Source organism: Camelina sativa, chromosome 17 (assembly GCF_000633955.1).
Source record: "Camelina sativa cultivar DH55 chromosome 17, Cs, whole genome shotgun sequence".
Classification (NCBI taxonomy): Eukaryota; Viridiplantae; Streptophyta; class Magnoliopsida; order Brassicales; family Brassicaceae; genus Camelina; species Camelina sativa.
This window is the reverse complement of record NC_025701.1, coordinates 19,899,089-19,911,306: the sequence shown is the minus strand read 5'-3', so window position 1 is coordinate 19,911,306 and position 12,218 is coordinate 19,899,089. Positions and strand designations below refer to the sequence as shown.

Below are 12,218 nucleotides of genomic sequence, written 5' to 3'. Positions count from 1 at the left end.
ATAGGTAAGAATGCTAAAGAAGATGTTGAGATTAAGGAATATAAAAAATGGACTGCTAAGGAAGGATTAGGTTTTGATCCTGATAGATCTAAGGTTGTTGATGTGAAGGCTAAAGTTAAAGAAAGTGTGAAACTTGTTAATAAGCCTAGAGATATTAATGGTGGAGATGTGTTTTTTGTTGGGAAGGAAGTGAGAATTGTGGGAGGAAGAGATATAGGATTAAAGGGTAAGATTGTGGAGAAACTGGGTAGTGATTTGTTTGTTATTAAGATCTCTGGAACTGGAGAGGAAGTGAAAGTGGGTGTGAATGAGGTTGCTGATTTGGGTTCCAAGGAAGAAGAAAAGTGTTTGAAGAAGTTGAAAGATTTACAATTAAATGATAAGGAGAAAGATAAGAAAGTTAGTAAACGAGGTAGAGGAACAGAGAGAGGGAGTCAAACTGAAGTTAGCGTTAGTGAGAAGCAGGATAGAAGTCGAACAAGAGAGAAGAAATCGAAGCCCTGGCTCAGGAGTCATATAAAGGTGCGGATAGTAAGCAAGGATTTGAAAGGTGGGAGATTGTATCTTAAGAAGGGAAAAGTTGTTGATGTTGTTGGACCGACGACTTGTGATATCACCATGGATGAGACGCAAGAGTTGGTTCAAGGGGTGGATCAGGAGTTGCTTGAGACGGCATTACCTAGACGAGGAGGGCCGGTTTTGGTTTTATTGGGGAAGCATAAGGGTGTCTATGGAAATCTGGTTGAGAAAGATTTGGATAAAGAAACTGGTGTGGTTCGTGATTTCGACAACCACAAGATGCTTGATGTCAGACTTGACCAAGTTGCTGAGTACATGGGCGATATGGATGATATTGAATACTGAAATCTCTGTTGAACTGAAGCTGCTAACGTGTTCAGGGATTGCAAGTTTGACCAATAGTTTGGTATGTGTAATCTACAAGCCTTTTAATCTGAACAGGCTTTAATTTTTCTTCTCTTCTATGTGCTTCTGTCATAGTTTTCTTGCGTATTCAAGTTATGGAGAGCTTTGGATAAGTTGGTTATTTCCGCTTTATGATTCCTTGTAATCGATAATATGCATGCGTTAAGCGAAGTGGATAGCATTCTGAATCGAATGCCAATAATTATATCTTTTCTTTTTAGTTTTCTTGCTAGTATGAGTTGTGCAGGCTTTTGATAGACCAATAGCCTGAACGAACTGTCTAATTAGAGTGAAAGAACGAGGCACTGGACCAGCTGTCTTGTATCTCCACCTTCACTGGCTAGTGCTCAGATCAAAAACCACAGACTCAACTCTGTCAATATCACCGAAGCTATACAAAACCACCAATTTGTATGCTCCGGTCACAAACGTCTCTCCCGAATCCTGCTGAAAGTTTGGTACCTCCTCGAAGACGAGAAACTGTCCGGATCACACCTGTCTCAGGGTTGAATAGATAAACGTCGACCAAATTGTAGACAGAGACCAAACCATTACATGATCCAGGAACTCGATGAGCTTCTGATGGTTATTTGTGCTCTCAGCCTAGTGTATTTTGAGAAAAACTTAGATCTGGATGCCACCCGATTTGGACATATCAAAAGTGATTTTAAACTCTTCGGCTCCATACATTTCCTGACGGCGACGGAAGTGTGTCTCAGCTAGATGGCCTAATTCGATCAATGATTTCCAACGTTTCGATACGGTCTCCATCATCCGGTATCTGAACATCAGCAAGCGTGGTTTCGCTACGACTAGGGTTTTTCTTGCTACTTACTTGTCTCTTAAGAAAACTAAAAACTCTACTAAAATTTGCTAAGCTTCGGCGTAAAACCTGTCTCTTGATATGTTGGAGCTTCGACTGCCACTTCTTTCTCTTCAAGTCCACCAACACCAGTTTCTTCTTTATTGAAAGAGCAGGAAACGAAGGAAGACACGAAAAAGAGTGGTGGGTTTCTATGTACAGGTTTACATGATCTGGTTATTGTTGGCTATTGATTGCAGAAACCTTTGGCTCTTTATTTAAGTTAGGGCTAAAAAAAACTAATCTATATAAATTCTACGATTTTATTTTTGGAAATAGATCAAATCTCAAGTAATTACCCGATACACTTAGCCGTGAGGCAGTATATGCAGGGTCAAATCCACAAGGACTAATGGTACACTAAAGATTTGTGAGACTTGTAAATAGCTAAAGCTGACGAATGTTTGTTTATTTGGTTTCAGAAATTCTAAATTAAAATGCAATAAATGAAACGATTAAACTTATAAGATTTAAAACATCGGGTCATAGGATATTTCAGAGATCAATGACTAATGAGAAAATGAAATTTGGAATTCAATAATTAAGAACCTTTCTAGAACATAAACACAAAAATAGACTAACCCTTTTTAAGGCATTAAAAACTAAACTAGACTATTAGTTTGCTAAACTTTCATTTGCAACCTCCTAACCAAATTCGCATTACAATCAAGTTCATTAAGTTCACAATGCGTCCTAATATCAACTTTTGCAGGCTAAAAATACATTACTCAATTCACACTCATTCATGCATTCTATCGAACACTTTTGATGCATAGAAAAACCCAGAATCTAAAATAAGGTGATCAGTCCTATTTTAGCATTAAGATCATGTGAATCAAAGAACCTAAGGATTAAGAACTCCAAACAATAACTAAAACATCAATTCATTAAATCTCCTAATTGGAACCCTAAAACCCAATTGAAGAACTACTCACACATAGCAAAAGAGAAAACAAAAATCATAGATGAAGAAAACATGATTAAATTGCATAAATAATAAGAAAGGATTTAGAAATCTTCTTTAAATTGTCAAAGAGGTAGCATATGATGGATTTTCAGATTATCAGGCACTTCATACTTAAAAGATTTTAATTTGCTACAATTTAAAACTTAAAGGTAATTCAAAAATCTTCGTAGATTGAGTCTATATACTACATTCTATATAATCTTCGTAGATTGAGTCTCCACTAACTATTTGTCTATTTGATGATGTGTTGTTTCGTGGATTACATTCTACTAAGAAATATCCCGTGCTTAAAGCACGGGTCAATATTTAAAAAAAAAAAATTATAATAAAATAATAAATTTTATTGTTATATTGTTTTAAAAAAAATATTTTGTTTGAGATAATATTTATTTTAAATTATTCTGTAAATCTATATATGTTTTCTTAATACTAATTATTTTAGAATATTGTAGTATTTTATTTTTGATGTATACTACAGTTTTATATTGTTTGTTTGTTGTATTTGCAATATTATTATCTGAAATATGAAGTAGTAATTTTAATATTATAATTATGAACCAATAAAATTTATTAATTTATCAGCTATATAAATTTAGTTTTACCAACCCGCCAATGTGAAAATTAAAACACACATTTTATTTTTATAGATCGAGTAATATATATTTGTTTTTAAAAATTCAAATCACAACATATACAGAAAAAAATCTGCATTTTATTAATCATAAGTATTATATGAAAATTCCAAACAATTTGTAAATAAAATAAAATAAAGATGATAGAAGAATCATAATTTGAAATTTTAACAAAATCTTCAAAATCTAGTTATTAAAAATAATTATGTTGACTACTTGGATATAAAATCTTAGTTTTTGAAATTCTGATTTGTTTATATTTTTATAAAAAAATATTTTTTTTAACTAATAATTATTAGAGTGAGAAAATAGTTTTTTTTAATTAATAATTATTTAAATCAATGGCAAAAATTTATCCGTATTTTTAAAAAATCTTAGCAGTTAATTTTTTATTTTCTATTTATTTTTTTCAAGTACAAATTAGTTTTGATTTGAGTAGATTTCTTTTACTTTTCTAGATTTTTTTATTATGATCTGTCAGCGTTTTATTTTTTGATTAATTATATTTATTTAATTAATTAATTAATCTTAATTAAGTTTTTCTAATGGCAATTGAATGTAATTTTTACACATTTTAAGGTTAGTTTTATATTTGAACTTCTCAATTAATATAGTAGGATATAATCTTTGTATAATTTTGTAATGAAATTTCATTTTTTAAGTTTAGAAAAAATTAGTTGAGATTAAGAAAAAAAATTAATTACGATTAAGGGCATCATTTTTTTGTTATGCTTGAGCTCGGTGTGGTAGGAAAAAGCTCAGCTCCTGACAACTCAAAGGCTGCAAATGGTTGCACGGTTGAAAAGATTGAACAGGTTGAAAAAAATTATTCAACCAATTTTCACCATTTGCATTGTAAAGGTTGAAGAGGTTGGAAAAAATTATTCAGCCCGTTCAACCAAAAAAGTTGAAAAAATAAACTAATCCTACAGCAAAAATCTTCAACTTGTTCAACCACTATTTTGGAGATGAATGAGTTGAATATTATTCAACCCAATTTTGTTCAAAATATTTTTTCAATTTTGTTCAATTTTGTGCATCCATTTGCAGCCAAAGAAAGAGGACTGCAGCAGAGGCGTCATCCTGGTCGGAGGCTGGGTGGAAGGAAGAAGCTCAGTTCCAGAAAACTCGAGAAAAGAGGACTGTGGCGGTACTGGAGGGAACTGAGGCGAATCTGTGGACACAGTAGTATCGAACTCGTTCTCATCATCACCAAAAAGACCAGCGATGGAATCTGTATCGAGCTTTGGATAGTGATATACCATGGTTTTTAAGTGTTTTTAGCCATAATATAAATCCTATTTATAGTCTTTTTGGTGTTTTTAGAGTTTTATTTAGTCTTTGCAGGTTTAGGTACGTCTTGGACTTATTTGTAGATTTTGGAGTACTTTGGAGCATGTAGAGAAGTTAAGCCGAGGAAACGCATTCAGAGAGCAAAATTGGTGTAGTGCATCGATCTATTTTACACTATATATATGATGTTTAGGTCATTGTTTAGACCTAAGTTTTATTGTGGCAAACCCTGAGAGATTTTTAGAGAGATTTTGGAGAGAATAATTAAATGTGCCACAATCCAATTCATTTGACTAATTATAAGAGTTAGAGATGGATTAGAAGTGTTTAGACGGACATGGATTCTTCGAGGCTTTATGGGTGGCGGTATATATGGAAAGCGCATGATATACCGAGATGTCCCCACAGGCATCGTTTCACACGAAAAGCTTTCAAACGGAAAAATTTGGCCTCAAAAATGGTCCAATAGCACGAAGACCCATTGTCTTGCCAGAAGCTCTCTTGGTGGGCTTTTTAACATGGTAATGGATTTCATAGGATTCATTCTCTTCTTGTTCTTCATCTTTGGTTGTTCTTCATATTAATTCTTGATTGATCACCTAGAATTAATAACCTAGGAAAATATATTGATATGAGAATATAATTGATTTTCTTAATAAAACTTTTGATAAGCAAAATTACTTTTTACAAAGAGATTTGATTTATTAATTTTGTGAACAAACTAAACTTGTTTTCAAAGCTGGTTTTTAACTTGAAGTTTACAAAGAGATTTGGATTTTCGGGTTTTAAACTAAGATAATATTTACAGTGAGAACTGATTTATTTTACAATTGAGTTTAGAGTTCGAAAACAGTTTTTAATTGATTGAATCCTATTTAATTGATTGATTTAATATTTTATTATTTCCTGAAAATTTCCCTAGGCCTAGTGTTTTAATCTCTTGAATTTATAAAACTTTTATTTATTTATTTTGCTGTTTATTTTAATACAATTTATTCTGTTTAGCATAATTAAAAGATTATTAATTCTATTGTATGATCTTGAGTCTCTGTGGAATTCGACCCTTAAGTACTAAAGTGTTCTCTTAATTTGAGAGAGTGGCTCTTGGATAAATTTGAGCATATCTGATAGAGCTGTCAAATGGTCCGTCCTTGGACCATGTGGGCGAGTCCGTTTGGACATTTTTTGTATGGTGGAAGTTGGACAGTCCCAAATGGACATGGTCCAAAAAGTCCATGCTCACTAAAACCATTTCCAAATGGTCATGACCATGGACAGCCCATAATTTTTTTTTCACTTATAAAATTTAAATTCTTTTTTTTTTTGTTTCTTTTATCAAAACATGAATTTGGCGAAAAATTACGAAATTACGTTTTCAACCATAAAATCAGAGAATCCATGTTTTCCACCCAAAACCGTAAATTGTGTTTTTTCGCCAAACCCGTAAAATTGTGTGTTTTCCGCCAAAACCGTAAATTTATGTGTTTCCTGCCAAAATCGTATTTCCCGGAAAAACCGTAAAATTATGTTTTCTCGCCAAAAACCGTAAAATTGTGTGTTTCCTACCAAAACCGTAAAAATTGTGTTTCTCGCCGAAACCGTAAAATTGCATTTTCTCGCCAAAACCACAGGCTATGGATTTAGTTTCGAGCTTGAATCTCTGCTTCCTTGTCTGCACATTTGAATCAAACACACACACACAATCACATTCAACAAGCATTAAAACACCAATCATCAAAACATGTGACTTTGTGTAGTTATTACCTCATTCTCATCATCGTTGATGAAGATGCCAGCTAAGGATTTACCATCAACCTTTCCTCTATTCGTATCATCCATTTCGTAAAGTAAATCTAACTAAGACATTAGAAACAATATTCCAAAAAAAAAAAAACTTAGTCTCATTCAAACAGAGAGATTCAATTCAAAGCCGACATATATGGTAGGGAATTCAAACAAAAAACACAATCAAGTTGATTTAAATAAGATTATGTAAAATAATTAAATCATTAGGAACAATTTGACTTAATTATAGCTTATAAATTATTTATTATGTATTTAGATCCCTTATTTTTTGTTATAATAATTAAAAATTAAAATATAATCTCAAACACTAAACAAAATAAACTAAATATAACAAATAAATGGTCATGAAATGTATTGCAGGTTAAAAAATTAATATAAATATTTAGCCGTACAAACAACCGAAAAATTTAGTTATTCCTCTATTTATAAAACATCCAGTATTTAACAAACAAATACAACATAAAATATAAATAATAATAAAAATTATATGCACTACCGTGATTTTATAAGTCCATCGAATTAGCGGAATCCATTGTTGCTTTTTTTTCACAAATTGCCATTTGAATTTCCTTTCGATCTGGTTTTTACGTATTTGTCACACTAATTCTGATATTGGTCTGGTTTTGTTTTGGTTTAATCCGGTATCTCGATGATTAGATAGACCATGACCACAACTTTACACATCTGGTTTGAATCATAATAACACACGCTCAACATCTCATTTATTATGTCTTAAAAAGCTTAAGATCTCATGCATATGGAGAGCCTGAAACTGAAAGACATTACAATACTGCAACAAGACAGCATGCTAGTTGGATCTCTCTACAAACTAAACAATTAACCCATCCTGCAGAAGCACATATTCGAAAGAACTAGCACATAAAGCTACTTGTGGTTCTTGCTTTGTTCACATATTCAGATACTAGTTCGACAGATGCTTGAATGGTGAAAGTGCATTTATATAATAACTCTGGCCTAATCTAGACCAACACTGTATTCTTCTCCACAACCACATTTAGCAATGTAAGAAATTCCCTGCACCAAGAGGAGGTGGTCATAATCATATAGTCAGTAATCAAATCAAGCCTATATAAATCAATGTCACCCTAATCACCTTCAGTTTCTTAGCCTGACTCTGCAGCGAACTCAGATACTCTGCCTCTCCAGACTCATCTGACAAGAGAGCTGTGTATTCCTCTTCTAGAACCTTCATATCCACCGACATTAACTCTGGCTGCATCGTTCAGAAATTACAAAAATAGTATCAGGTGAGGAAAGAAATCTTACATGACTGAACTTATGCAACATCACAATGCTAGCAAAGATTCCAAAGGTAACCTTAAACTCATTAATCTTGTGCTTCACATGCTCAACTGATAGCTTGATCTGAAATGAAAATTATATCATTCATAAAAGTGCTCAAAGAGACGCAGAGTGTACTCAAAATACTGGAAGGGCAAAAGTAACTAAGTTTATAAACAGGACACATCAAAAATACAAAGTGCCAGAACCAAAACGACCAATAGTAAAAAAGGCGATCTAATGTATATACCTTCGAATTTTCCTTAGTAAGGTTGGATCTCATCTGCTTTGCCTGATCAAGCTTTGCTCTAGCAGATTCTGATAGTTCCATCAGGTTATTCCTTGTTTCGTTTTTCTAAAGTACCAAGGATCGACAAGAAAGTGATAAGAAATCCTAGCATCAGTTACTATGCAAGTACTGAAAGTGTCTTTTACTAAGCATTACAGGATTCATAAAAGAACGAACCTGCCCATGTTGACCAGTTTTATTACTCATATGGGAGATAAACCATCCCTGGCCAAAATGCGAAAACAGAAAGATTACTGTGTTTGTAAACAGTGAATGATATCACATGAAGAAGATGCAAATAGCAAACCTTTTGCTCCTCTAGTTTGTTTCTAGCTTCTTCTGCTGTCTTCACATAGTTAGAACTGCAATTAGAAACAATGAACCTGACAGTCTTCAGGTCATTCCATAACCACAAACCAGTTCTAGCCAGATGTTCTGTAAATTACCGTTTCGATACAAGTTTGGCAGATATACTGTCTCGTTCTTGTAGAATAAGAACCAAACTCTACAAAACCGGATAACAGTTCACTCAGTATAAGCAGTACCCAAAATGAACCAAACTTTGTAGCAGATAACAGTGTAACAAACTAAAGCATAACTAGACGTATATATATATATATGATTCCATCATTCTGCTACTACAAGGCGTATTCATGGCTTCCATAAGAGTTTTAACTTACCTGCGCAAGATTTGTTGAATCAGATTCCATGGACGAAATCTTTCTCTGCTTTTCAAGTATGTGAGAGCATATTTCTCCTTTGGCCCTCGTCTTCTGATCCGTCTCTTCTTTTAGTCTCTTCGTCTCAGACAATGCTTCAAAAGGTGACACAAAAATTAGGAAAAAAAATCACATAACAATTCATCCAAAAAAAGTGCATAATAAAACTGTTTACAAAGTGCAGATCCAGAATTAAACCAACATGAACAAAGGATTGCTACTCTGATACTCAAAAGTTTATCACAAAACAGCCAAATCAACATTCACATAACAAAATCCCAAATCTAAGCAAACACACAGCAAACCACATCAATGGTGAAGCACACGCTCGCAATCTATGGATTTCAAAACCGAATTAGCACAAATCTAAACGAAGACCATCATGACCTAATATAGCATCTGCCGTACGATAACTATTGTTCGTCCATATCAACGGAAATTTCTGAAATCCGAAAGCGTTGCGAGAGAGAGAGAGAGAGAAAGAGAGAAGCTAACCATGAGCGAGATCTTTCTCCAAGGTACTGATTGTGGTAACCTGCGTCTGTTCCTCGACGGAGACCTTCGCCGCATGATCCTCCACATCTAACCTCAATCGAATCCATGGAAACGAATCGTCGGATGAAATCTCAGCTAAAATCTAAAAAAATATCAGAGGCGGAAATGAAGATTTTTACCAGTCATTTGAGACCGGAGAGTCTTCATATACTGTAGATACTCCTCCATCTCTTCTTCTTCTTCTTCTTCACTTCTCCGATTTCAAATTCTAACCTAATCAATCAAACACGATTCAAATGAGAGTTTCAGAAAATGTTGAATCAGATCAGAGAAAATTCGAGCTCTTCACCTTCAGAGAAAAAAAAAGCTTTATGCGAGCTCTTCACCTTCAGAGAAAATTCGAATATGGCGAAAAAAAAAAATTGAAACTAGCGGGGGAACGAAAATAGGGAAGCATCTAGATTCTAGAATGATGGAACTAACAATCGGGTCGACCCGGGGTTTAGTGATTTGGACTTTAGTAAGCCTAAATTTAAAACACGACGAAAGCCCATTATGGTTGTTTTGACCCGTTTAACCGAACCCGATTCGGGTTCCGTGGAGCGGTAGAGAGATAAGAGAAACCCCCATTTCGAGACTTCTTCTGTTCTTACTTTTTCAGGTTTCAAGTGTTGTTTGTTGATTCAATAACTTAGTAGAAGTGGTGTTCTTCGTTTCTAAATTTGTTAACTTGCTAAAAATTTTATCGAATTTGCTGAAGAATCGTGATGGCGAATTCGAAATTTAGTTTGAAAGTTTGGTTCGATAAGAAGATCAGTGAACCACTTGTCCAGATCTTGCGAAGGTTCTTTACTACTCTGTGTCTCTCTTCATATTTTGTTTTGATGAACCCTTCTCTCTGTGTTATAAAGTTGTTTACTTGCTAGTCGTTGTTGTTTAGTTTGATACCATTTCCTATTTTTTGTGGAATCAAGTAGATGACTTGTTGTGCTTACTTCTTGATTGTTGCTTTTTTATTTGTACTACTAGAGACCAAATCCAACAGTTATGTGCAACCATGTAGCTTGTAAAGACTCGATGTTTTTGCCATATTTATGTGTTGTGTAAGTGAACCAAATTTTTTTTTTATTTGTGTACCCTTTAGAGGTGCTGAGCCAAAGCAGCTGGCTTTCTCTGCAGCATTGGGGATTACCATGGGAGTATTTCCAATCTGTGGTTCGTTCTCGTGCCACTTTCGTTTTTCGAATAGTTGTTCATCGAACATTTTAGTGTTTGTGATCTCTAAATGTATTTCACTCAAGAGGGATATTTGTGTTTTGATAGGTGTTACGGTGTTGTTATGTGGCCTGGCTATTGCCTCGCTTGGATCTCTTTGTCATGCTCCAACTGTGATGTTGGCTAATTTCATTGCTACTCCAATAGAACTAAGGTAACCCACTTAAGCTTCCTTCAAAGTTACGGCTTTTGGACCAATATAGAGAGAACACGAAACAGAGTGTTTTATTGATCTTCTAGTATCGAATTGAGTACTTATGTGTAGTTTTGTTTTTGGCTATGTGTTTCACATTGAAGTCTTGTGGTGCCTTTCTTACGGCTTGGCGAAAAAATAATCGGTGGACCTCATTTTCCTTTAACGTCTGATGCTCTAAAGAAGGTGTTGACAGGCCAAGCTTCCCGAGATGTTTTCTTAAGCATTGGCAATGCGGTAAACTTCTTCTATATTAGCTTGGTGGTATAGATTTTTGGTAATATGATGCAAAACTGCTCATCGCATTTCCTGCATAGATCTTTGACAATCCTATAGCTTCACAAGTGGGATTTTTACTCACCATGTTGTCATTTGTTAGTGTTACCAAATCTAAAGATAAAATACTGCTTTCCCTCATAGGTATGTATTTCTATGGCAAGTTGGTTCCGACTTCCGAGTTGTCATATAACCTGCTTAAACATAGAACTTATTTTTGCAGCTACTAGGGTGGCTCATAGCGGCTCCATTTGTAATCATTGCACTATACATCGTGTTTCTGCCGTGTTTCAAAGTCCTTGTCCGCAAATTCAGCTCTGATGGTCCAACCACAAAGACACCAACAAAAGAAAGGATCGCCTAATTCAAACTGTTCTTGATTTCTACAAAAGCGGAACGTTGGAGATTCTATGACCTACTGTTCTGCTATGCCGATGTTGAGGTTCGGAGTTTGAGTTATCTGTAACAATAAGCCTCTCTGTAAATTACAGTGTTTGGAACTATAACTGAAATAGTATAGGCCTTCTTAAGGGGGAGAATGTAAGTGTGGGAAATATAGTAAGATAAGTCATGTTCATGTATGAATATAATATTGAGAAGGCAGATGAATCCCTTATTATACATAAGCAAATAGATTGAGAAGGCAGATGAATCTTTTATAGATAAGCAAAGATGCCTTTGAATTAGCCAAGTCCATGTGAGAGACTATTACACTATTACAACTGTATAGGTAACATGCCATATCAAAGTCCTTGTTCTTGTTTATGGATAAGTTTTAATGACTATAATTTTCCAAATAAAATTTATGAATCCAGAGAAAAAAAAAAGGCATTTTCGTACGTGTCTTCTTCACTTGGTTTACAAAGCAGTACAATCAAGAACCTGAAGTTGACAAGTTGGTGATGGCTCTGGCTAAATCCCAAAAACGAAGGATTTGTCGATTATGATCGGTGTAAAGTGTGTAACGTTTTCCCTCCTCTTGTTTTTGCTTGTTCGGCCAGAATCTACGGGGAAAGTTATCTAACATTTCATAATCATGAAAATGTTCATTATTAATGAATGCCCCAAACTTTTTTTCTATATCTAATTTTCCCCTTAGAAAAATAGTCATAAATGAAGAAGGAAACAGACAGTTGCCCTATACTCGAAAGCTGAATGCTTCACCTGAAACCTCTGCCACATCTC

The 12,218-nt window shown here is 34.3% G+C and overlaps 4 protein-coding genes across 7 annotated transcripts in view; 2 read left to right on the top strand and 2 right to left on the bottom strand.

The window, feature by feature from the left end:
- The window catches only part of LOC104757712 (protein MOS2-like), a 4,910-nt gene extending 3,841 nt beyond the window's left edge, over nucleotides 1-1,069 (top strand). The window contains exon 2 of one of the 2 annotated variants that reach the window (XM_010480476.2): nucleotides 5-1,069. In XM_010480476.2, the coding sequence (XP_010478778.1) occupies nucleotides 5-864 (860 nt within the window). In that variant the 3' untranslated portion in view covers nucleotides 865-1,069. The remainder of the gene's footprint in view (nucleotides 1-4) is intronic. The other variant, XM_010480475.2, reaches the window with a different exon arrangement.
- Nucleotides 1,087-6,517, bottom strand: LOC109129915 (putative F-box protein At1g33530). Its single transcript, XM_019238957.1, is given in 6 exon segments — nucleotides 1,087-1,350; nucleotides 1,352-1,503; nucleotides 1,566-1,689; nucleotides 1,760-1,938; nucleotides 6,245-6,350; nucleotides 6,443-6,517. Coding segments are annotated over 6 exon segments (900 nt in total).
- Nucleotides 7,144-9,765, bottom strand: LOC104757711. Of its 2 annotated transcripts, none has more exons than XM_019239185.1 (11): nucleotides 9,676-9,765; nucleotides 9,469-9,562; nucleotides 9,290-9,376; nucleotides 8,756-8,889; nucleotides 8,522-8,580; nucleotides 8,383-8,437; nucleotides 8,253-8,300; nucleotides 8,037-8,141; nucleotides 7,823-7,870; nucleotides 7,599-7,718; nucleotides 7,144-7,519 (listed from the first exon to the last, which is right to left on the bottom strand). In XM_019239185.1, the coding sequence occupies exons 2-11, from the start codon at nucleotides 9,515-9,517 to the stop codon at nucleotides 7,460-7,462; spliced, it is 765 nt and encodes a 254-aa protein (XP_019094730.1). In that variant the 5' UTR covers nucleotides 9,518-9,562; nucleotides 9,676-9,765; the 3' UTR covers nucleotides 7,144-7,459. The 2 variants fall into 2 exon arrangements, with proteins under 2 accessions (XP_019094730.1, XP_019094729.1); XM_019239184.1 differs by having other exon boundaries at nucleotides 9,639-9,761.
- On the top strand, nucleotides 9,917-11,675 carry LOC104757710. 2 transcript variants are annotated; one of them, XM_019239186.1, is made up of 6 exons: nucleotides 9,917-10,133; nucleotides 10,434-10,504; nucleotides 10,613-10,718; nucleotides 10,862-10,994; nucleotides 11,075-11,177; nucleotides 11,257-11,675. In XM_019239186.1, the coding sequence occupies exons 1-6, from the start codon at nucleotides 10,057-10,059 to the stop codon at nucleotides 11,352-11,354; spliced, it is 588 nt and encodes a 195-aa protein (XP_019094731.1). In that variant the 5' UTR covers nucleotides 9,917-10,056; the 3' UTR covers nucleotides 11,355-11,675. The 2 variants fall into 2 exon arrangements, with proteins under 2 accessions (XP_019094731.1, XP_010478776.1); XM_010480474.2 differs by lacking the exon at nucleotides 11,075-11,177 and having other exon boundaries at nucleotides 9,925-10,133.